This window comes from Lepus europaeus, chromosome 6 (genome assembly GCF_033115175.1).
Source record: "Lepus europaeus isolate LE1 chromosome 6, mLepTim1.pri, whole genome shotgun sequence".
NCBI lineage: Eukaryota > Metazoa > Chordata > Mammalia > Lagomorpha > Leporidae > Lepus > Lepus europaeus.
Genome location: NC_084832.1, coordinates 95646332 through 95672458, shown reverse-complemented (window position 1 = coordinate 95672458; position 26127 = coordinate 95646332). Strand labels below are relative to the sequence as shown.

The 26127-nt window shown below is 39.3% G+C and overlaps 1 protein-coding gene across 8 annotated transcripts in view; it reads left to right on the top strand.

Annotated features, from left to right (window-relative positions):
* WNK1 (WNK lysine deficient protein kinase 1) overlaps positions 1-26127 on the top strand; it is a 161613-nt gene that overhangs the window by 111048 nt on the left and 24438 nt on the right. For 2 of the 8 annotated variants that reach the window (XM_062194614.1, XM_062194612.1), the window contains exons 7-18: positions 886-1216; positions 3306-3493; positions 12652-12735; positions 18219-18368; positions 19522-19980; positions 20718-20999; positions 21681-21778; positions 22939-23101; positions 24766-24882; positions 25218-25391; positions 25596-25653; positions 25791-25913. In XM_062194614.1, coding sequence (XP_062050598.1) covers positions 886-1216; positions 3306-3493; positions 12652-12735; positions 18219-18368; positions 19522-19980; positions 20718-20999; positions 21681-21778; positions 22939-23101; positions 24766-24882; positions 25218-25391; positions 25596-25653; positions 25791-25913 — 2227 coding nt within the window. Of the gene's footprint in view, positions 1-885; positions 1217-3305; positions 3494-9040; positions 10280-12651; positions 12736-18218; positions 18369-19521; positions 19981-20717; positions 21000-21680; positions 21779-22938; positions 23102-24765; positions 24883-25217; positions 25392-25595; positions 25654-25790; positions 25914-26127 lie in introns of all 8 variants that reach the window. The other 6 variants (XM_062194619.1, XM_062194613.1, XM_062194616.1 and 3 more) reach the window with 6 other exon arrangements.

Sequence of the window (26127 nt, the reverse complement as noted above, 5' to 3'; positions counted from 1 at the left end):
AGTATTTAAGTAAGTTTAAAAGATCACTTTTTTGTTTTATTTCTTGAAGATATATTTGTTTGAAAGGCAGAGAGAGAATCAGGTCTTCCATCTGCTGGTTCATTCCCCAAATGGCCACAGCAGCCAGAGCTGAGCCGACCCGAAGCCAGGAGCCAGCAGCTTCTTCCAGGTCTCCCACGTGGGTGCAGGGGTTCAGGACTTGGGCCATCTTCTACTGCTTTCCCAGGCCATTGCAGAGAGCTGGAGCAGCTGGGTCTCGAACCAGCGCCCATTCAGGATGCTGGCACCACAGCCTGTGGCTTTACTTGCGACACCACAGTGCCGACCCCTAAAAGAACACTTTTTAAAGGAAGCCCTTCACCAAGTTTAAGCTTGCTACTGTGCTTAAAATAGCCAGTTATTTTGCAAAGATACTCATAGAATATCTGATGGGATTTATAAGAACCATTCAGTGATAGGTATTAAAAAATACTTTTTTTTTTTTTTAGAACTTTCATATACTTATACAGGGTTTTCATTTGGATAAGCAGTTGCATAGTGAAAGGAAGTAGAAGTAACAAAGGTTAATGTTAATGGTTACATGCAAGAAGGAAATATACTAGATTGAAGAATAGAGTACCTTACTTGTTTTAAAACCCGTGGTTTCAGGTGCCCTATTGTTTCATTGTTTGCTATAAAGATTGAAGGTATCCGCACACTTCTGGCATCTACAAAAGTGGTGGGGAAGTGTAATTTGGAGACCAGTAATTTAACCATTTGGTCAAGCTCTATACTGAGATCCAGTCTTCCTTCTTCTCTGCCTTGCTGTAGTGCCTTCTTTGTTTATTTTTGGGTTGTTTTCTTTTGATATCCTTTTGCATCTTAATACACTCTTTTATTCTGTAGGTAGAGTCTGGCTATGTCTGTGAAAGTGATCATAAGACCATGGCTAAAGCTATCAAAGATAGAGTGTCATTAATTAAAAGAAAACGAGAGCAGCGGCAATTGGTACGAGAAGAGCAAGAAAAACGAAAGCAAGAAGAGAGCAGTCTTAAACAGCAGGTAGAACAATCAAGTGCTTCTCAGGCAGGAGTCAAGCAGCTCCCGTCTGCTAGCACCGGCGTACCTACTGCTTCCGCCACTTCAGCTTCAGTTTCTACACAAGTAGAACCTGAAGAACCTGAGGCAGACCAGCATCAACAACTACAGTACCAGCAACCTAGCATATCTGTGTTGTGTAAGTAGCCACATATGCCAGTGATGCTTCTGATTGCCTTTTCTTCATCTTGTTTTTGGTTTTTTCCTTGGGTTTGAATTATGAGCCTAACATACAATAAGAACTTTTAAGGTGGTTGCCATCTAGTTTGCTTTTTTTCTTATCTCCATGTCTAACAGAATAGAATGTGACATTGAAGAAAGGTGTTTAGATTATGAAATAATTTCACAAGTTCCAGATCTTGGACATTCTAGTTAGCAGATTTCTACTTTTTACAATTCCTTTTTTTTTTTTTTTAAGATTTTATTTATTTATTTGAGAGGTAGAGTTACAGAGAGAGAGAGACAGAGAGAAAGGTCTTCCTTCCATTGGTTCACTCCCCCAAATGGCCGCAATGGCCAGAGCTGCGCCAATCTGAAGCCAAGAGCCAGGTGCTTCTTCCTGGTCTCTCATGTGGGTGCAGGGGCCCAAGCACTTGGGCCATCTTTTACTGCCTTCCCAGGCCATAGCAGACAGCTGGATGGGAAGAGGAGCAGCCCGGACACGAACCGGCGCCCATATGGGATGCTAGCGCCACAGGCGGAGAATTAACCTACTATGCCATGGCACCGGCCCCTACTTTTTACAATTCTTTGAAATAAAATGTAATCAATGAAGAATGAAAAATTTTAGCTACTTAAAATTGGATTCATGAATCTGGTTTAGCTCTTTAAGCAAAGTTCAATGTGTACAGACTAAAAATGAATGATACTAGTTATTTTTTTAAGATTTATTTTATTTGAAAGAGTTACAGAGAGGTAGACAGAGAGAGAGGTCTTATCTGCTGGTTCATTCCCCAGATGGTCGCAACGGCCAGAGCTGCACCCATCCAAAGCCAAGAACCAGGAGCCAGGAGTGTCTTCCCGTCTCCCACTTGGGTGCAGGGGCCTAAGGACTTAGGCCATCTTCTACTGCTATCCCAGACCATAGCAGAGAGCTGGATGGGAAAAGGAGCAGCCGGGACTAGAATCGGCTCCCATATGGGATGCCAGCACTTCAGGCCAGGGCTTTAAGCCGCTGCACCACAGTGCTGACCCCTACTAGTGATTGATTGACTTGACTGATGAGAGCTCGCAGGTCTCCATACTTAAGACATTAAAAGCATTAAATTTAAAGCTTACTTGCAATGCTGTATTTTTTTTTAAAGACTTATTTATTTAAGAGGTGGAGTTTAACAGACAGAGAGAGGGAGATACAGAGAGGTCTTCTATCTGCTGGTTCACTCCCCAAATGGCCGCAATGTCTGGAGTTTGGACAGTCCAAAGCCAGGAGCCAGGAGCTTCTTCTGGGTCTCTCATGTTGGTGCAGGGGTCCAAGCACTTGGGCCATCCTCCACTGCCCTCCCTGGCCATCAGCAGGGAGCTAGATTGGAAGAGGAGCATCCAGGACATGAACCAGTGCCCATATAGGATGCCAGCGCTGTAGACGGAGGCTTAACCAGCCCCAGCAATGCTATATTTTATTTCCCTTGCTCTTCAGGTGATAAGATTCTGTGATAACCAGAGTAACTTTTTAAAAATATATTAAAACATGTTTTTACCATAGGAATCCCTCATTTAAATATAGAAATTTTGGCCAGCACCGTGCTCAATAGGCTAATCCTTCGCCTGTGGCGCCGGCACACCGGGTTCTAGTCCCGGTCGGGGCACCGGATTCTATCCCAGTTGCCACTCTTCCAGGCCAGCTCTCTGCTGTGGCCCAGGAAGGCAATGGAGGATGGCCCAAGTGCTTGGGCCCTGCACCCGCATGGGAGACCAGGATAAGCACCTGGCTCCTGGCTTCGGATCAGTGCGGTGCACCGGCCGCTGCGGCCATTGGAGGGTGAACCAACGGCAAAGGAAGACCTTTCTCTCTGTCTCTCTCTCTCTCACTGTCCACTCTGCCTGTCAAAAATAAATAAGTAAATATAGAAATTTACTTAATAGGACTTCTGTTCATTTATTTAGTTTAGGTCTGTGCAAAGAAACAAATAATTAATTCTAATGTAATTAGCCTAAAATGTGAACTTCCTTTTATGACTTATCTCTTTCCCTTTCTCTTTCTGTTTTTTGATGATTCATTTCTCCTTCAGCTGATGGGACAGTTGACAGTGGTCAGGGATCCTCTGTCTTCACAGATTCTCGAGTAAGCAGCCAACAGACAGTTTCATATGGTTCTCAGCATGAACAGACACATTCTACTGGCACAATCCCAGGGCATACCGCTTCTGTTGTTCAAACACAATCTCAGCCTCATGGGGTATATCCACCCTCAAGTATGGTAAGTAGATGCATAGAGAATCTATGAACTACAATGTGAGCCAATAGATAATCCACTAAATTCAAATCTGTTGCTATTCAAGTAACAGCAGGAGTCTGAAGTAGAAAATATAAGTGATGTACAATCAGCCTTCTATATCCATGGGTTCTATATTTGCAGATTGAACCAACTGTGGATTGAAAATATTTTTTTTAAAAAAAGCTGTACTGTATTGAACATGTACAGATTTTTTTTCTTATAATTCCTAAAATGTAGTACAATAACTGTTTATATAGCACTTATATTATACTAGGCATTATTAGTTTTCTAGAAATGATTTTAACATATGGGTGGGTGTGCTTAGGTTATATGCAAATAGTGTGCCCTTTTATATAAGGGGCTTGACCATCTTCATATTTCACTGTCTACTGGGGGTGGAGGCAAGGAAGAAGTCCTACAACCAATCCCTTGAGGCCCTGGAGGGATGACTGTATTTCTAAAGAAAATAGGTTTATTATAGAGTATAATAATAATTCAAGCATAGCAGAATATATACACTAGTGTTTGGGAATTAGCTAAACTGCCTCTGAGAAGCAACTAGATATAAGATTTAGACTAATATGCAATTAATTGAAGGTAATAAATACTCTTTTTTACCACAAATTGAAACTGTTTTCAAGCAGCAGCTTAAACCAGATTTGGGGGTGGGGTAAGGAGAATTTTTCAAAGGCTTATTTGTTGAAATAATTATTAAGTATTTTCTGTAAGATTTTTTATTGTGTAAAACACAGGTAAGACCTTCAAACCATTATAGAATGCTGCATGTGAGTACTCCAGAGTGAAGGAATCCTTTCTTTGTATGACCATTTAATGCTTGTATTTAGTTAATCATCAGTTGCTATGCGTGTTCCTGCGTTTATAAAGTCTTTGTTGGACACAAGTTCCTTCCCCAGTATATGTTCATTTGCTTTTTCCCTTTATTTAGTATCTGTTTTATTACTGATTTACTTTCAGAATCAACTTATAGAGATAATTTGCTAAAATATTTTATTCTGTACACATACACACATTATTGCAGGTCATCAGTTTATACTCCATTTATTTTGCTGACCCTCTGACATCTTCAAAGGAAACTACATCATTTGCCTCAGAAGCAAATTAGAAAATCACTGAATAGTACTTGTTGCCTAAGATTATTAAGCAGGCAGATTTTTTTTCCCCTCCTTCTCAAAAAGTGTTTAATCTGAACCTTGTGGAATTCTTACTCTTCATTAAATGAAAATCATTCAGTTAAAATACTTCTGCTTCCTCTGGTCTTTTATTCTACAGCTGGAATAAAAGATTCTTGTTTGTTTCTGAGTATGTTGACTAGTCCTTTTCGATGAGCTTTTAGATGAATTCATGGCCACAGTCACCCAAAGAATGTACTAATAATATAAATAATAATAATGTACTGATTTGTTAAGTCTATTTTCTAACTTTTTTATTTATTTATTTATTTATTTTTATTTTTTTGACAGGCAGAGTGGACAGTGAGAGAGAGAGAGAGAAAGGTCTTCCTTTGCCGTTGGTTCACCCTCCAATGGCCGCCGCGGCTGGCACGCTGCGGCCAGCACACCGCGCTGATCCGATGGCAGGAGCCAGGTGCTTCTCCTGGTCTCCCATGGGGTGCAGGGCCCAAGGACTTGGGCCATCCTCCACTGCCTTCCCGGGCCACAGCAGAGAGCTGGCTTGGAAGAGGGGCAACTGGGACAGAATCCGGTGCCCCGACTGGGACTAGAACCCGGTGTGCCGGCGCCGCAAGGCGGAGGATTAGCCTAGTGAGCCGCGGCACCGGCTACTTTCTAACTTTTAAAATAGGTAGTATAGAAGAACTTTCTAAAGACTGCATAGAAGATGTATTTTCTGCTTTCTGACAAATACTACTTGTCAACATTTCTTATCAGTTTCTACTTTTGATATACTTGATTTTTTTTTAGGTCATTCCAGCTAGATTTTAGAAAATTTTTTCTTTTTTTCATTTTTAAAAGATTTTATTTATTTGAGAGGTAGAGTAACAGAGAGACAGAAAGACAAAAGAATGGTTTCCCATCTGCTGGTTCACTCCCCAAATGGCCGGAACAACCAAAGCCAGAAGCTTCCTCCAGGTCTCCTATGCAGGTGCAGAGGCCCACTTGGGCCAATCTTCTTCTGCCCCTCATGCCATAGCAGAGAGCTATGGAAGAGAAGTGGCCAGGATACAAACCGGCCTCTAGAAAATTATTTCTAATTTTTGGCTTCACTCATCATAGGGTTAAGAACATTAAGTGTGTGTTTTAGAAAAGAGAACAGTCACTTGTGAGGATATTAATATTCAAGCCACTAACATAGTATGTTTATTGATGCTCTAACAGCAGACTGTTTTCTTGCCTTTTAATGTTAATAGTCAATATTTTTTGCCTTTTAATGTCAATATTCTTGCATTTTAATGTCAGATTGAAGAATTATTAAATATTTAAGATTTCAGAAAGTTTTATAATTCTATTCCTCTCTCATTCCAGAAAGAACTTACTGTGACTCATAATAATATATGAATTATAGGTGGAATTTTAAAAAATTAAAATGAGAGAAATAAGGGCAGAAAAAAATGGAACAGGGAATGAAACTAAATAATCATAAGATGATACTTACATACTTGTTACTAGTAGGCTACAAAGTTGACTCAGACCATTCCATACAGCCAGTTTGGGAAAAGAAAATAACTACATAATTCACAAAGCTAAAAGAGAATAACAAACATGCTCAAGACAACCTTACAATATTAGACGTACTACTATGTAGCTTATTAAACCCTTTCTGCTAAGGTACCCCAAACTTTATAAATCTGAGTTGAGTCTCTGATATGTTTGAAAATATTTTAACTTATAGATTCAAATTGAAGATATTTTTCCATTGGCTACTTTAGTAAAAGTACAGAATGTCTCCTACATCCAATTGTGACTTTCTTTAAGAAGCTCTACTTTTTCCTGTAGATAATGACTTTTTACATTCTCAGATAAATTGGAAAATGTAGTAGATAAAATACTGTGAACCAACAGCCTATTTATTTTGATGCCTTCTTTTCTGAAGTGTCCAGAGATCCTACAAAATAGTATGGTTTTAATATCTTCTACATCGTATAAGATATTTTAAACTAATAGAATTCAGTCTTATAAATATTATCTAAGTTTGTAGAAACCATAAGCTCTGATATTCATTATTTTCTCTGCTACCTTTAGTCAGTCATCCATAACAACTGATATTATTTCAAAATATTCAGGATGATAATTGCTCATTATTGCAATTATTCATAAGAACCTGTAGATCTACAGAATAGAGAGAAAAATTGTTTTCTGCCAGGTGTGTTTTGTGGAATTACATGTCACCTCAAAAAAACTAACTTTGAGGAATTAGAGGAAAGGTGGAACATTTCTTTATGTTAACTATGCCGTTATCACTATACATTTGATTATTTTGTTTTCAAAGTACTGTGTTTTTCATGTGTGTGTTTGTTTTCTGTTTAGCCTCGTCGTGGCCGTAGCATGTCGGTTTGTGTTACCCATCTTTCTGCTGTTCCCTGTCAGTCCCGCATCTCTCCCAGTGCTCCTTCCACCCCACCACCAGTGCTGTATGCACCTCTTTCTCCTTCCCTCCTTCGGACTGCCCCTGAGGAAACTTTTGCCGAAAAGCTTTCTAAAGCATTGGAGAGTGTCCTGCCTATGCATTCTGCCTCTCAGCGCAAGCACCGACGCTCCAGCCTGCCTTCCCTCTTTGTCAGTGCTGTATGTAAATGTAAACTTCCAACAAACAAAAACGTATTACCAATGAATACATCCAGGCATCCAGAATGTCAGTAAAAATTTGAGTAAGGAACAGGACTAAACCTGGTTACATACTGTACCTATAAGGTACTGGTTATATTAATAAAAAACTTTTTTATAAAATAGAAGTCTTTAATGGGGAATAGAAACACAGAGGTAATGAGAGAGAATACTCATAATATCTTTGGCACATATCAGTACATGCCAATAAAATTTAGCCTTTGTATCTTCCTATCCCCCTACTGATAGAACATTTTTGTATTTTCATATCCTAGTAAAATATGGGCTTTATTTAATTTGAAGCTCTGGCTTAGTCAAAAGCAAATTAGATCAAGCATCATGAAAACATGTTTTCTTGCCACTTTTTTCTTCAGGAACACTTACAGTACAGCTGGATGTGTTCATTTTTTTTAACTCTGTTAAGTGAAGAATAATTGAGGAGTAAAAGTGGGTTTTATTTGTTAAAATAAATTTAAGTAAAAGTCTGTTTTAATTTAATTTGTAAAGTGATGTATCAGCAAACTAAAAGGCCTCATGGGAAGTATTACTTTATTAGGTTGAATAGAATGGAGTCTTGACTAATGAATACATTAGAAACACATACAATATATGACTTTCTTTGGCTCCATTAATATCTATAAAAGATCTACCTTTTAAATTTTTTAAGCACCATGGAACCTTATTGCTGCTTTTCCAGATATAAAATGTAGTTAATGTTCTGAACTAGCAACCCAGAATCTTCAAGATTTTTACATACGAGAATGATTAACAGTACAGTGTTTTATGGACTTGGAACATACCTTAAACAAGCAGTAGTAAAATGAGCATTTTGATTCAAAATAGAAATCTTTTAGCTATTATGAGTGAATGAAACTGACCTCTTTTTAAAAGGGATTCCATGATACTGAATTATTATAGTATATACTGTTTGCATTGAACAAGCCAGGATTCTAAATTTAGACCTTAAATCTAGAACTGTTTCTATGAACAAAACATGGTATTAAATAAAACTGTCATTTACGTTTTCCTTTACACCATCATCTGGAAATTCATGGTTATTCAACCCTTAACTAGGATCAGGCATCTGTAACATTTCATGTAATAAAACCATTTGCTGTATCTCGTTTGTGGTAGGCAAAGGGAAGACATTACTGTTACGAGTGAAGTTGTATTTCTTTGACTATATCCACCAGAAATCTCTTCTGATTTCTAGTTAAGAGGCATTCTATTAGTTGTTGAAAAATAACATTGAAGCCTCTAACACAAATGCAGTATAATAAGAAAATAGAATATAGAAAGTCTTAATAGTTTAAATTGAAGCATACTTCTTACATTGTAAAAATAATTGGACTGATTGCCTGCCTTTAACTTGTTTTCCATTGACATATTGTGCGTTAAATCTGAAAATTACACATACTTATTGTGGGTGAAAGTAGAATAGTAATCACGTAGAAAACTGAATTCATCCATTTCTTTTTTAAAAAAAGGAAAGTAGTGGAAAAGCAGCTCTTACCTGATGTAGAGAGTCCCATGGATTGATTTTATTGGCCCTGGATGTATTTAATGGATTTTTACTATGCACATGATTTCCAAAAGCATTGTTACTTCCTTATTAATTATAAATTTGGTATAACCATTTATCAGGTTATGCAAGCCACCCAGTTGTGCATGTCTGATGTAATTTCACTTGTGAATGTATGAATTACTTGTCTTATTCATGTTGATACAGCCTCAGTCCGTGGCGCATCCGTGTGGGGGGACCCCAACATACCCAGAATCACAGATATTTTTCCCAACTATTCATGAACGTCCAGTTTCTTTTTCACCACCTCCCACCTGTCCACCGAAAATATCCATTTCTCAGCGACGTAAGAGCACCTCCTTCCTGGAAGCCCAAACTCGCCACTTCCAACCCCTGCTGAGGACTGTGGGTCAAAATCTTCTTCCACCTGGTGGCAGCCCAACTAACTGGACACCAGAGGCTGTAGTTATGTTGGGCACTACAGCCAGTAGAGTAACCGGAGAGCTATGTGAGATGCAGGTCCATCCTATTTTTGAACCAACTCAAATTTACAATGACTATAGACCTGGACTAGTACTTCCAGAAGAAGCTCACTATTTTATTCCTCAGGAAGCAATGTATCTAGCTGGGGTACATTATCAGACCCAGGTGGCAGAACAGTATGAGGGCATTTCATACAACTCACCAGTAATGTCAAGTTCTTTGAAACAGATACCTGAACAGAAGCCAGGACAAGGGGGTTCTACCACAAGTTCTATCTTTGAATTTCCATCTGGACAGGCTTTCCTGCTAGGACACCTTCAGAATTTAAGGTTAGATTCTGGAGTGAGTCCAGGATCTCCTCTCTCTAGTATTTCTGCACCTATCAGTACAGATGCTACAAGTTTAAAGTTTCACCCTGTCTTTATTCCTCATTCTGCACCTGCTGTGTTAACTCATAGCAATGAGAGCAGAAGCAACTGTGTATTTGAATTTCATGGTCAAACACCAAGCTCCTCTTCAGGAGAAGGAGGTGGAAGTTTACCTCAGCGTGTTTACCGAAATCGACAGGTTGCAATGGATTTGAATCAGGAAGAATCACCATCTCAATCATTTGGATTACCTGGCCACCTACAGCCTGTGACTGAAGAACAACGTAATTACCGTGTCCCTGAATTGACTGTTTCTGTGGTAGAACCTGTCGGACAGAACTGGCCAATAGGAAGTCCAGAATATTCCAGTGATTCCTCACAAATCACTTCCTCAGATCTCAGTGATTTTCAGTCACCTCCTCCTACAGGGGGAGCAGCTGCACCTTTTGGCTCTGACGTCTCATTACCCTTTGTTCGTCTGCCTCAGACAGTGTTACAAGAATCCCCACTTTTCTTCTGTTTCCCCCAAGGAACCACATCTCAGCAGGTCTTATCTGCCTCATTTTCTTCAGGAGGATCAGCACTCCATCCACAGGTTATAGGAAAACTTCCACAACTCTTAAACTTCCCTGTTATGCACCATTACATTTAAATTTTCTGTTCCTCATTTTCTTGAATTATGGATTTACATTGTTTGATTTTGCCAATCGTTTGCCATCTTTTGGGGGTTATAAACTACTTGTATTTAAAAACAAAACATGAAACAGAAGCTACCTGATTTACCTATATTTCCAAATCCTTGGAAAAGAGAATATAAAAACTAGAATTTTAACCATTCATCAAAAACAATTACTTTTATTCCTATTTATGGTATTTTCAACTAGTAGTGAAATACAAATGTCTATAATGTAAGGTTGGACTCAGCATTGATTATTTAGGCATACTGAAAGTATTGCTTCTTCTAAATAAGCTTTTTTAGAAAATACTACATACATAAAATGCAAAGACTGAGATATAGGGAGTGATTGGGGGCAGTATTAAGAATTAATACACAAAGTTTGCATTATTTGGAAGTATCTAAAAAGACAGGAAAAGGAAACATCTTGGAAATTTACCTTAACAAATGAAGATGCCTTTATAAAATGACATTAATTAACAGGTCACTATAAATTATATGTCCAAATAAAATAGTAAATCCATTAAGTTAAAGGCTGATTCTAGTCTTTACCAACTAAGTTAGAATCAAATTGGTATTATCTTTATTATTTTTTATTTTAAAAATTTGTAATATGTCTCCCAAGGTAGATCTCAGACCTTTCTTTTTTTTTTTTTTTTTTTTTTAATGTGTACCCTGACATACAAATAATGACAAGGGGACCCAATAGAATTCAAGAAGTAGAGTCAGTATTGACCATATATTCTTTATATATATCATCAAATATATACAGCTCATAAAATTATATAGGAAGCTACACAATTATATATTCAAAAACACCATTTGGATCATCTAAATATTCCACCTGCATTAAGTTTTTTTTTGTTTTTTATTTTTTATTTATTTATTTTATTTTCACTTTATTTCAAAGGGAGAAACTGAGCTTGTCCACCTACTGGATCACGCCTCAAATGCCTACAACATCCAGGACTGGACCAAGCTTCAGTAGCCTGAAACTCAATCCAGACCTCCCATATAGGTGGCAGAGACCCAAGCACCTGAGCCATCATTTGCTGCCTCCTAGGGCAAACATTAGCAGGAAGCTAGATCTGAAGCAGAGGAGCTGATTCTTGAACCAGGCATTATGATGTGGAATGTGGTTATCCCAAGCAGTCTCTTAACTGCTACACCCAATACCCACCCCCTTTATAAAGTACTATATGTTTTTCTTCCTACTTTCTTCCTGTGCTCTTCCTCCATCAAGAACCCCAACAATGACCATAAAGTGACAATTACTTAAAATAGTACTAAGATTCTAAATGATCAAGAAATACCAGTTTTCAAATTGTCAACCCCTACTGTAAAGTTTTATCAGCCATATTAAAGTTTTATCAGCCATTCTTTAAACACAGTATATCTGCAGGCATATTACAAAAGGAGTGTATACTTTTAGTGGTTAAGCTGTAGCTCATTGTGATGACATATCCATGTAAGATTCAGAGAACTCCCTTTAAGTTGAACAGGAACAACAAAGGTAGTATTTCATTTCCTTAACTTATTTATATGTATAGTTCTGCATTCGTTTCTCACTTTCTCATTTATTTTGAATTAGACTTCTTGATAATTGAAACACTTGGTTTCTCACAATCAAAATTATTGACATTCTGGGTTGGATAGTTCTTGTTGGGGGGTGCTGTTTGGATTGTAGAATATTTAACAGCATCGTTGGTCTTTACCTCCTCGATACTAGTAGCTAGTAGCAGCCATCTCTCCCAGCATGACAACCAGAAATGTCTCCATATTTTGCCAAATGACCCCTTAAAGGGTAGCAAAATCATTCCTAGGTGGCAACTATTATTATAGGTACTTAGCAGTTGATAATAGATCTTTAACATTTCTGATAAAAGTCACTATAGCACTATATGAAATAGCAAAATAAAGCAAATTAGCATTATCAAATAATACTTTTCTTTCATTGTTCAAATAAAAATTTTTACATTGATAGTCATACCACTTTTTTCTGATTATTATATTTTCAGTAACAATATGACTGATTTTTCTAGCCAGCCGGAGCTTCAATAGTAGATTGTTTTAACTATAAGTAGTTTTTGTATGGAATGGGATCAGATATTCTGTGATTATGATCCTTCACTAAACATTTCTTAGAAAAGATGCCCCAAAAGGCTTTTTCCATACAGACTTAAGGTAATGTTTCATTTTGATCAAACAAACTCTTGAAGAGTTTAACTACTATAAAAGCTTGACATTTATTGGGCCTTATTTAATTTGTCATGTTTGTTTCTTTCCTTCAGGTACAGGGGCAGAGCCAGGTCCAGCCACCCACAAGTAGCTTAACAGGGGTTCCATCTTCCCAACCTGTCCAGCATCCTCAGCAGGTAAGAAGAATCATTGCTACATTTTATGGATTAGCAATGGTTAAAACACTTTCACATCTCTTGTTAGATTCCTAATGTAATTGACTTGTTAAGTGTTTGAAAGGAAAGCCAAGAGGCACAATATTTTTCATGTTTAATAACATTCTAGACAATCTTTTGCTTAATGTATTTTTTAGCAACTTGGTAGACAAGTTAAAAATTTAAAAGAGTCATTATTACAGATGCGTTATAATTTATCTGCCTTCTTAAACAGATAATTCTGTACATAATTTAACAACACAAAAAGAGGTAGAGGATATGGTGTTTGGCACAGTGGTTAGGATCCTGCTTAGAACATCCATATTCCATGTTGAGACCAGCTCTTCCTCTTCCTATTCAACTTCCTGATAATGTGCACCCTGGGAAGCAACAGAGGTTGTCTCAAGTGCTTGGGTCCTGATCACCCACATGGAAGACCAGAATTAGTTCTAGGTTACTGATTTTGGTTGGCCCAGCTCCAGCTTTTGCATGCATTTTAGGAGTGAGTGCACCAGCAGATGGAAGATATCTTTCTCTCCCTCTCTCTCTCAAATAAATAAATGAAATATTTTTTAAAAATGGGGTGGTTTGCTTAGCAGTTAAGATACTGCTGGGGATGCCTATATCCTGTATCAGAGTGCCTAAGTTCAGGTCCCTCCTCCACAGCCCCCATTCCAGCTCCCTGCTACCTGAGCACCTTGGGAGATATCAGGAGGCTTATGTGATAGGGTGTCTGCCCCCACATGGTAAACCTGGACTGAGTTCCTGGTTCCCACATTCATTCTGGCACAGTCCCATCTTGCAGACATTTGGGTCATGAATGAGTAGATGGGAGCTCTCTGTTATTTTCATGTTTTATTCCAGAGGCAGAGAAGACAATCTACTTATTCCATCTAATAATTGACTCCCCAAATGTCTGTAATGGGCAGGCCTGGGCCAGGGCAAGTCTGGGAACCAGGAACTCAATCAAGGTCTCCCATGTGGGTGTAGGGACCTAACCACTTTAGCCATCATCTTAGTGGAAACCTGGCCTCAGGAGGGAGAGCCAGGTAACAAGCCTTGGCACTTCAGTATGGGAAGCTAGCATCTCAACCAGCCTCTTAACTGCTAGGCCAAATGTCTGTCCCAAAGTCCTTTTTAGTTATTCCTAGTCTGCAAGATAGGGAATCAGATTTTATGCTAAGAAGCATTGAATGAAAAATCTAAGGAACATCTAAAAAATTTTTTTTTACTTATTTGTGTGTGTGTGTGTGTTTATTTTTTTAGGAAGATCCAGGGAACTTAAGAGATTAGTGCAGTAATAAAATTGGTAATTTTCTTTTTTTTTCTTTTTTTTTTTTTTTGACAGGCAGAGTGGATAGTGAGAGAGAGAGAGACAGAGAGAAAGGTCTTCCTTTTTCCCGTTGGTTCACCCTCCAATGGCCGCTGCAGCCGGCACATCATGCTGATCCGAAGCCAGGAGCCAGGTGCTTCTGGTCTCCCATGCGGGTGCAGGGCCCAAGGACTTGGGCCATCCTCCACTGCCTTCCTGGGCCATAGCAGAGAGCTGGACTGGAAGAGGGGCAACCGGGACAGAATCCGGCGCCCCAACCGGGACTAGAACCCGGTGTGCCGGCGCCGCAAGGCGGAGGATTAGCCTATTAAGCCACGGCACCAGCCAAAATTGGTAACTTTCTTAAAGATTTATTTATTTGAGAGAGTTACAGAGAGAAAGGGAGAGACAGAGAAAGAGACATCTTCCAACTACTGGTTCCCCGTCCAGAAGGCCGCAACAGCTGTGGCTGGGCCAGGCTGAAGCTTGGAGCCACAAACCAGGAGCTTCCTGCATATCTCCCACGTAGGCAGCAGGGGCCCAAGCACTTGGGCCATCTCAGATGCACTAACAGGGAGCTGGATCAGAAGTAGAGCTGCTGGGACACGAACCAGCACCCATATTGGGGATGCGGTGTCACAGGAGGTGACCTAACCTGTTATGCCACAATTTTGCCAGAGTTTTGGTCTAAGTAGTCTGACTAGACAGCTATGACCCAAAAGGAGAGAACTTAACATCTTTCCTGAACAGGAAGGCTACTTGAAAGAGATGTTATTTGAATTGAATTCTGATTATAAGTTAGACTCAGATGTAGAAATAAAGAATATTCTAGGCCAGAAGGATGGAAGGGTGAGCAGTGTGTGCAAGATAGAAGTCACAAAGGTAGAAAAATAAAGGACAGCAACAAATAATAGTTCAGTTTAGCTAGAACATATTTATGTGAGGACATAAGTTCAGGAAGAGTTTGGATGTGAGCATAATTCTGAATTAATAGGTTAGGAAAGGAGTAGAGGAGCATATATAATTGCCATATGCTCAAATATAGATACTTTTCCTCAAATTTATGCCTGGAGTACAAGGGAGCCACCTTATATTCAAACCTTTGTCATAGTTCCATATCACAGGTTTCCTTTGCTATTTTTAACAACAAGAACCAGTAAAATGTTAATGAAAATCAAGTGAGACTAGTGAGATCAAAAAGTTAATACAAAAGTTACAGAAATATCAGCCTATAAGATATGAGAAAAAGAAATCCCACTATCTTAACATTATCTTAATAGGTATTTGTCACTGCAAATTTTACATCAAGGCAACCTTAAGTGTTATGTCAGAAAACTACTGTAGCACTCATGATATAGCTATAATGAAAATAAAAGATGTTGATATAGTACATGTGAAGAGTTTGGTGAGGGAGAGCAATATTTCTGAATTAATATTGCAATCCAGTTTAGGTAAACTAATCAGTTAGGCAGTTGTGGTTATTTCATTCGCATTCCTTAAACTTTAAGTGTATTTAGATTTTAAAAAGATTTTCTTTCGCTGGCGCCATGGCTCAACAGGCTAATCCTCCGCCTTGCAGCACCGGCACACCAGGTTCTAGACCCAGTCAGGGCACCGGATTCTGTCCCAGTTGCCCCTCTTCCAGGCCAGCTCTCTGCTATGGCCCGGTAGTGCAGTGGAGGATGACCCAAGTCCTTGGGCCCTGCACCCCATGGGAGACCAGGAGAAGCACCTGGCTCCTGGCTTCGGATCAGCGTGGTGCGCCGGCCGCAGCTCGCCAGCTGCGGCGGCCATTGGAGGGTGAACCAACGGCAAAGGAAGACCTTTCTCTCTGTCTCTCTCTCTCTCACTATCCACTCTGCCTGTCAAAAAATAAGTTAAAAAATTTAAAAATTAAAAAAAAGATTTTCTTTCATAGTAGGAAAATGAGGAAATCATTTTATGTTGAGTTGCCTTAAAATTGGTTATCTATTATGTATCTTAGTTGCTGAGAATAAATTTTATATAATTAAACATTTATTCATTTCTAATTTTTATAAACGTTAAAAACTCTTTGTTGGAGGGGAGGGTGTTCGGCCTAGCAGTTGAAAAACCAGTTAGAACACTGTATCCCACATCAAAATATCTGAGTTTGATCTTTGGCTCAGCTCGATTCCATCTTCCTGCTAATGTGGACTCTGGGCGGCAGCTGTGATAATTCAGCTGGTTCAGCCCCCATCCTTTGAGGAGCAGGCATCTGGGAGAGGACCAGCAGGTGTTGGGGGGGAGGGGTGTATGTGTGTGTATCTGCATGTATGCTTCTCAAAAAGTTTTTTTTAAAAAAATTAACAATACATGATCAGAAATAATTAAGTACAAATAAAACATCATGATGTCTTGCTATTTCAGCTCTCTTTGGATGATTCTATTTGATAAAGTAAGAGAATTTAGGAAAAAAAAAATAAGAAGGGCAAAAATAGTATTTGTAGATCATCACCTAGAAAAATCTTTTTATTTATTTGAAAGAGTTACACAGAGAGAAGAGCGGCAGAGAGAGAGAGAGGTCTTCCATCCAATGGTTCACTCCCCAATTGGCCATAACAACCAGAGCTGCACCAATCCGAAGCCAGGAGCCAGGAGCTTCTTCCAGGTCTCCCACGCAGGTGCAGGGGCCCAAGGACCTGGGCCATGTTCTGCTATCCCAGTCCATAGCAGAGAGCTGGATTGGAAGTGGAACAGCAGAGTATTGAACCAGCACCCATATGGGATGCCTGCGCCTTCTTCCAGGTCTCCCACGCAGGTGCAGGGGCCCAAGGACCTGGGCCATCTTCTGCTATCCCAGTCCATAGCAGAGAGCTGGATTGAAAGTGGAACAGCGGAGTCTTGAACCAGCACCCATATGGGATGCCGGCGCTTCGGGCCAGGGTGTTAACCCGCTGTGCCACAGCACCAGCCCCACCTAGGAAAGTCTTAAGACACTTGTTATAAAGTGGGTTTATTAGTGCTGGTTGCAGCATTATTTTAAGTAGGAAAAAAAAAATCACACAACCAAAATATTCACTCTTAGGAGATAAGATCATTAATAAATGAAATGAAAATAGCAGATTGTAGAATACTATAGGATAGGCATGTTTTTGTTTTGTTTGTTTTAACAGAGCAAGGAAAATGTACCTATGTGTAAAATGATTTCTTATGCATAGGAAAAAATCTGTAAGGGGGTACATACTAAGAATGGTTGCCTCTGGAGAATGGGATTAGGAATCTTCATCTAATTACTTTATCATCTGGTATGTTGGTCATAGTTGATTATAAACAGTTATTGTTTTATATTAAAAAATTTTTAATAATATGTGCTGGAGTCTTGAGTTATAAAGTTCAGTTTTTATTTTGTTAGGCAGAAAAATTTGTTAAGCTAATACTTTACAATTGATGGTTCTGTTATATTTGTGTGATTTATTATAAAATTTACTATCTGCATGCAATTACATGACAGTACCTAATGCATGATTAATTCCCAGATATTATTTCCTTTGCCCCACTTTGGATTGAATGATAGTGTCCTTGTTTTTTTTGTTGTTTTTTTTTTTTTAAAGAAACTTCATTTTTGCAATAAAATGAGAAATTAAGATATTAAGGTTAGTAAATACTAAATCTCAAATTTGAAACTCTCCTGATTCCAAATTAATTACTTTTCTCATTATCTTGTAGCCTTAATAAAACTATTCTTCAAGTACATTATACAGTGAATAAAAGTAGGGTAAGGAAAGAGATTAAAGAAAGAAGGTGTAGTAGTCTAGTATGGGAGCCAAAGTGAGAGCTGATCAAAGAAATAGGAAATGGTGGGTGGGAGAGCTTGGGTGGAATGGGAAAAAGAGCTGTTTGAGTATGGTTTTAAATGTCTTTAAAAGACCTGCTTAGTGATGGATGGTGCTGGAAGAAGGACCAATAGTGACTTGAAGTTTGAAAAATTAATTTGTTCTTGGTGGTACCATCAGAAATAAAGAACACCAGAGGAAAAACAGATGTGTAAAGATTGATGAATTTGGATTTTTTGTACATGTTAATTACCAAAAATATCATTTACAGACACGGAAGGCTTTAGGTAAGCATACTGCCTTAAAAGCATGATAATAATGATTTGAAATGAAACTGAATCATTTTGTGTTATTCTTAGCAGCAGGGAATGCAGCAGACAGCTCCTCCTCAGCAGACTATACAGTATTCAGTTCCACAGACATCTGGATCCAATGAGGCCACTACGGCACAGCCTGGGAATCAGCCACAGCCTCCACAGGTCTTGCCCCAAGTATCATCTGCAAAGCAGGTAGACTTTAAATTTCAGAAAGGATGCTAAAAGGGATCTTCATGTAACTTACCCTAGACAGCGTTCTGCCTTCTCTTCTAATAGTGAAGTATCTGCTTATGTTAGTTGGCCTTCCTACAAAATGCAGTAAAAATTGCCCCATTTTCATTGTTTAATATAAATGGGAACATACTAATAACGGTGCCAGTTAAAAATGTTTCATTTTTAGGTTTATCAGTATCAATAGATAACCTATTAGAACTAATGGGTTAAATAAAAGTGCTTTGATAACTGAATCTGATGTTCATTGTCAGCCATATCTAATAGTGTAGGTTTGCAACAATGCTTTATTTTCATGTAGATTTCTGTAGTTTCCTCCCTCACTGCCTATTTGACAGTAAGTCCAAAAACAGCTTGTATGGAATGGTGCTTTTCTTCCCTATGTAGTCCTTATTACTTGAAAAGTACCTTGTAGAATTTATGCTTTTCTGCATGACCTTTTTTCAATTTTATGCATATTGCCCTTGTATTATATGTGTATTGTGTGTTACTGTCATGTTTTATTGCCTCTGAGATGCTATCAGCTATAAAATGCTGACACATTATCAGCTGCATAATACATCCCCAATTTTGCAGATGTTGAAAATGAGCAGTAGAGGAGAGAGGTAAAAACATCCTACAATTAGTGAATTGTGTTAATTATACCCACTTTTTTAGAGCTATGTTTAGACTTTAGAATCGTGGAAGTAATTTGATTGAAGTCTAATTCCTCTGGGAGGGAATTCATCTGAGTTTCCATATTACTGCAATAGCAGTTGTAGATTTACTGACAGCAAGCATGACAATAGATTATGGTATCTGAAATATATAGCAGTAAAGCTATTTTTAAAAGAGAGCCACTTTTGCCAGTGAAAAGGTTATCCTTATTATCAAATGATAAAATATTGGCAAAATTTTCTACCACAAATGGTTTGGAACAATGGCCAGTGTATTAGCCTCTTTGTCTCCTGCTTTTTCCCTAATACGTGGCACATTAACTTACACTAATGTATGCAGGGATTTGTTTTGTTTATTTTTCTCCTTCTTTTTGGCTATACATAAAGCTTGCTTTTGGCAGCCTTGCTTTTTGTTTTTTATAAAAGTCTGTCTGTTTTGTTTTTCTTTACCTTCCCAGCTTCCAGCTTCCCAGCCAGTACCAACTATCCAAGGCGAACCTCAGATCCCAGTTGCAACTCAACCCTCAGTTGTTCCAGTCCACTCTGGTGCTCCTTTCCTCTCTATGGGACAGCCACTCCCTACTTCCTTACTCCCTCAATACCCTGTCTCTCAAATTCCCATATCAACTCCTCATGTTACTACGGCTCAGACAGGTTTCTCATCCCTTCCCATCACAATGGCAGCTGGCATTAATCAGCCTCTGCTCACCCTGGCTTCATCTGCTTCGGCAGCTGCAATCCCAGGGGGATCAACTGTGGTTCCTAGTCAGCTTCCAACCCTTCTGCAGCCTGTGACTCAGCTGCCAAGTCAGGTTCACCCACACCTTCTACAAACAGCAGTTCAGTCCATGGGAATACCAGCTAACCTTGGACAAGCTGCTGAGGTTCCACTTCCCTCTGGAGATGTTATATACCAGGTATTGTGTTAGCTAGCTTAAAAGGAGGGCATCACAGGGTTTGGTTCTAATAGTAGACCATCAAAAACTTGAAAACCTAGTAGTTAAGTATCCGAGTAACGGTAACAAAAGTTGGTGATCTTGAGAGAAGCTAAAATAGTAAAATTCTGAGAAAGAATAGGGTGATGGTGTTTGTTGATTATTTCTATATTCTTAAGACACCACTTGGGAGAAAAATGGTTCTTTCAATATTCAGTGTAAGTTGGTTGAATACTGGGCATCAATAGAGTACCTCTATTGTATATATGGACCAAGTAGATAAAGTGGCCAACTGGTATCAACAAAAACTTTCAGGGTTTAGATTTCTAAAACAAGCATTTTATAAAATGACTGGAGTGACTAGATACCTGTAAGGGCATTTGCATTCTTCCATTTGAGATTGGCCAGAAATTATTTTTTAGGGAGAATTACTAAGTCTATTTCCTCATATCTGTATAATCTCTAGAAGGGAGAAAATCCAACAATTTTTAAGGTATGATTGTAGAATCTTGTCCCCTAAATTGGAACCAGTCTACCGTTTCATTTTGAGAATGATCTTTAGATTATTTTTTCAAAAAGAGAGATTAAGAGATAAGATAAGGCTACAATTCTTTTTTTTGCTGTGTGCCTTTTTTTTTTTTTTTTTCTTGCATGTCTTGCTGTTGTGCTGATTTGATGACACAACCTGCACTAACTTGCCTTCCTCGTTTCTGTCACAGGGCTTCCCACCTCGACTGCCACCACAGTACCCAGGAGATTCAAATATTGCTCCCTCCTCCAACGTGGCTTCTGTTTGCATCCATTCTACAGTCCTATCCCCTCCCATGCCGACAGAAGCATTGGCTACACCAGCTTACTTTCCTACAGTGGTGCAGCCTTATGTGGAATCAAATCTTTTGGTTCCTGTGGGCGGTATAGGAGGACAGGTTCAAGTGTCTCAGCCAGCAGTGAGTTTAGCACAACAACCCCCCACTACATCCTCCCAGCAAGCAGTTCTGGAGGTAAATGGAATTGTTGCATGTTTATATACAAAATAAATATAATGGGATAAAAATGACAAAGGAAACACATAGGCTCCCCTGGTGTAGAACTTATTGGGAGACTATATCAAACTAACTTCTTGAATGACTTTTTCTTACAGCAGAATGAAATGCCAATGTGGGGGCCTTGTTGCCACTGGCTGTTCTGTTGGGAAGTGAGTGTGCCTTGGAGATTAACCCTATTAGCACTTCACTTCTCTAGCTAGTACTTTAGCCATTATTCTTATCTTCACACACTCTTGTCATTGGCAGTCATAAGAGTATCTTGACTTGCTATGCTCCCAGCAATCATTTTTGCCCTACTAGGGGAAAGATCTGAATTCATCTTTGCACTTTGCTCTGCCTGCCCTGTTGCACATCTCTGGTAAGATGCTGGCTGCATGGCAAGTTGTAGTTTCACACTGCCTAGCAAATACGTTGGCTGACCGCACACCATGCAGTCTGTACCAGAGACTAGCTTTAGAAACTTTGTTTTTAAGACCACTGTCTCTAGATGCTGAATATGAGGATTACTAGTAAATTTAGTGCTTCTAGGACTTGGGGGAGGGATAAGAAAAAGAGAAAGAAAAGAGTACTCTACTGGGAATGGTGAGTGATAAAGTATGTTACTGCCAAGATTTCAATTGTTCTTTCCATTCACAGAGTACTCAGGGAGTCTCTCAGGTTGCTCCTCCAGAACCAATTCCAGTAGCACAGCCACAACCTCCCCAGCCTCCCACATTGGTTTCCTCTATAGACAGGTATGTAAAACTAAAAACTCCTTCCTCGGCTGGTAGGTAGAATAGTATGAAACTTAAGGCCGGCACCGTGGTTTAACAGGCTAATCCTCCGCCTTGCGGCGCCGGCACACCAGGTTCTAGTCCCGGTTGGGGCGCTGGATTCTATCCCAGTTGCCCCTCTTCCAGGGCTCGCTGCTATGGCCCGGGAAGGCAGTGGAGGATGGCCCAAGTGCTTGGGCCCTGCACCTGCATGGGAGACCAGGAGAAGCGCCTGGCTCCTGGCTTCGGATCAGCGAGATGCGCCAGCTGCAGCGGCCATTGGAGGGTGAACCAACGGCAAAAAGGAAGACCTTTCTCTCTCTCTTTCTCTCTCTCTCTATCTCTCACTATCCACTCTGCCTGTCAAAAAAAAAAAAAAGAATAGTATGAAACTTCAAAATATCAGACTTTTGAGGTATGCATTGTGGTACAGCAGGTTAGGCCACCAGTTGGTACATCTGCATCCCATATTGGTGTGCCTGCGATCAAGTCCCATGTCTCTGCTTCTGATTGGCTTCCTGCTAATACACCTGGAAGTTAACAGATAGGGATTCAGGTTGTGAATCCCTGCCACCCACCTGGGAGACATAGATGGAGTTCCTGGCTCTTGGCTTCAGCCTGAACTGGCAGCAGATGTTGCAGGCATTTGGTGGGTGATACAGCAAATGGAAGTTGTCTCTTTCTCTTTTCTCTAGCTCTCATTCTTTCAAATACATAAAAATGAATAGGGACTGACATTGTGGTACAGCAAGTTAAGCTGCCACCATCATTGACATTCCATTATGAGCACAAGCTGTTGGAAGTTCCAGCTGCTCCACTTCCAATCCAGCTCCTTGCTACTAATTCTCCTGAGAAAGGAGTGGAATGTAGCTGAAGTGCTTAGGTCCCTGTACCCATGTGAAAGACCCAGATGGAGTTCCAGGTTCCTGGCTTTAGCCTGGTCCAGCCCTGGCTATTACTAGGCCATTGGAGGAGTGAACCAGCAATGGAGGAGCTTTCTCTCTCTGTCTCTCTCTCTCTCTCTGTGTGTGTGTGTGTGTGTATCTGCCTTTCAAATAAATAAATCTTTTAAAAATTTAAATATATATAAATATCAGAATTTAAATCTTATATTGAAATTAAAGGCTTCTTTTTTTTTTAAGTGCACATTCAGATGTTGCTTCAGGGATGAGTGATGGCAATGAGAATGTCCCAACCTCCAGTGGAAGGCATGAAGGGAGAACTACAAAACGACATTATCGAAAATCTGTGAGAAGTCGATCTCGTCATGAAAAGACTTCACGCCCAAAATTGAGAATTTTGAATGTAAGTATTGTTGATTCATGGACTTCATATTGTTAAACGAATTTGGCGGGGCCGGCGCTGTGGCACAGCAGGTTAACACCCTGGCCTGAAGCGCTGGCATCCCGTATGGGCACCGGTTCGAGACCCGGCTGCTCCACTTCCTGTCCAGCTCTCTGCTGTGGCCTGGGAAAGCAGTAGAAGATGACCCAAGTCCTTGGGCCCCTGCACCTGTGTGGGAGGCCCAGCGGAAACTCTTGGCTCCTGGCTTTGGATCAGCACAGCTCCAGCCATTGCAGCCAGTTGGGGAATGAACCATCGGATGGAAGACCCCTCCCTCTCTCCCTCCCTCCCTCCCTCTCTCTCTCTCTTTCTCTCTGCCTCTCCTCTCTCTGTGTAACTCTAACTTTCAAGTAAAATAAATAAATCTTTTTTAAAAAAAAAGGAATTTGGCACTAAGCGGGATTTTAGAGGTCACAAATCCAAACCACTCCATAAAATAAAAATACTTTGTCTTTGTGACACATGATTTGTATAACATTTTCTCTCTCTCTCTCTCTCTTTTTTTTTTTTTTTTTTAGTTATTTTTATTTGAAAAAGTGACAGAGAGAGATCTTCCATCTACTGTTTCACACCACAATAGCCAGTGTCCAGGCCAAAGCCAGTAGCTTGGAACTCCATCCAGGTTCCCCACGTGAGTGGCAGGGGCCCAACTATTTGGACCTTATGATATTTTTCCAGGCGCATTAGCATTAGAAACAGAACAACCGTGAACTTTAACCAGTGCTCTGATATGGGATGCTGATATTGCAAGGGGTGGCTTAACTCATTGCGCTGCAATGCTGCCCTGCCTCATTTAATTTGTGTATTACTCATCCCATTTAATGTGCACACTCGATTTTTTTTAACTGAGGAGTATCACATTTTCATCTAGAAAAAATGAGCATGTAGCTCATAAATTTTATAGGGCCAGTAAATTAACATCATTTAAATAATTCTTAAGGCTCTCATGAATTGAAAAATCAGGCTCTTTTGATTACCCAAATGATATTCTTGAATTCCATATTATAATAATGAGATACTATTTAGCTTTTAGAGAAAAAAAGATTTCTTGCGCTAGGGCACATGTTTGGTATAGTAGTTAAAAACAGTGGTTAAGACACATGTGTCCCACATTGGAGTACTTGAGTTTGATTTCCAGCTCCAGCTCCTGATTCTGCATTCCTGCTGATGCAGACCCTGGTATGCACAGTGATGGTTCAGGTAATTGGGTTCCTACCACCCACATAGGAGGCCTGGATTGAGTACCTAGCTCCTAGCATTGGTACTTCAGCTGTTGTGGGCATTTGAAGAATGAGCCAGTAGACAGGTTCTCTCTCTCTCTCTCTCTCTCTCTCTCATCAAACAAATAAACAAAAATCTAAAAAGAAAATGGGTAAAGAGTTTTAACTTGTAGGAAAGAAATCTTTCTATTCCTTCCATAGTCTTTAGGGAGTAGCTCAAAGTCCGATACCATTTCAGATTTTTCTAGTTACAGTTGAAGAGACAAAAGTACTTGTGATCCAAGGAACAGTGATAACACCATGCTTCCTGTGGCTTAAATTCAAGTGCTGATCTAAATGACTTTTCTCAAATTCGGTAATAAACCTAAATATGTTCTTTGAGATGAAGTTCCTTTTCCTTTTTAGGTTTCAAATAAAGGAGATCGAGTAGTAGAATGTCAATTAGAGACGCATAATCGGAAAATGGTTACATTCAAATTTGACCTAGATGGTGACAACCCTGAGGAGATAGCAACAATTATGGTATGTCTATTTGTGTTCCAAATTTTTCTTTTGTACTTCATCTTACTATTCATTGCTCTAGGCAAATAGGCAGTATCTTATAATCTGTGTTTACCTTGTCAGTCATATATTTATTCCAATGTAAATGTAACTAACATACCCAGCTTGTGGTTTAGAAATACTTTGTCTAGGACATGTCTAACTAGGTACTGAAGTTCTTAAACAGGGAAGAGCTAACACTAAGTAAATAATAATAAAATTGATATGTAAATAGAAGTCTTTGAAAGTTGCAGTTAACTGATTTAAACCTTAAGAAATGTCACACTAATCAGACTGACATCACATTTCTTTCACAGGTGAACAATGACTTTATTTTAGCAATAGAGAGGGAGTCATTTGTGGATCAAGTGCGAGAAATTATTGAAAAAGCTGATGAAATGCTCAGTGAGGATGTTAGTGTGGAACCAGAGGGTGACCAGGGATTGGAGAGTCTTCAAGGAAAGGATGACTATGGCTTTTCAGGTTCTCAGGTAGGTTTTCCATTCCATAGTGAAGCTTTGTTCATTTAAAATATTCTCATAGCACTATACTTGCATGCATGTTTATATATCAAATAATATCACATTATGCCTATGACTAAGAGCATTTATGTTCTCTTCACATGTGGTTGTTGGCTTTGTCTAATTGTTGAGATTGTTTTTGAGAATGAATGTCATCACTTTTGTTTGTTGTAGAAATTGGAAGGAGAGTTCAAACAACCAACTCCTGTATCTTCCATGCCACAACAAATAGGTGAATTTCTCTTCTTGTCTATTTTTACCTTTTACTTGAGTAGTTATTTGTGCCAATAATGAAATTCTTGAAGCTCCATGTTGGTAATGATGTATATAATAATACTGCAATTAAGTGGTTTGCTTCTTGTTGACTAGGTGTTTCCACCAGCTCTTTAACTCAAGTTGTTCATTCGGCTGGAAGACGGTTTATAGTGAGTCCTGTCCCAGAAAGTCGATTACGAGAGTCTAAAGTTTTCACCACTGAAATAGCAGATACTGGTAAGGATCGATTTACCATATCCTTCTGTATCTCTACTATGCTGAAATCTTGATCATCAAGCAGTAATTCGTGATGACACAGATAATTTTTTAGAAAGTAGAAAATGGAGGTTATAACCAACAGGTAAACATGAAAGAGGGAAATAAGTAGATGGTAAATTAGAGGGATTGAAGAAAAAGAAAAAAGGGCAACCATACAAGATACAACCTATGC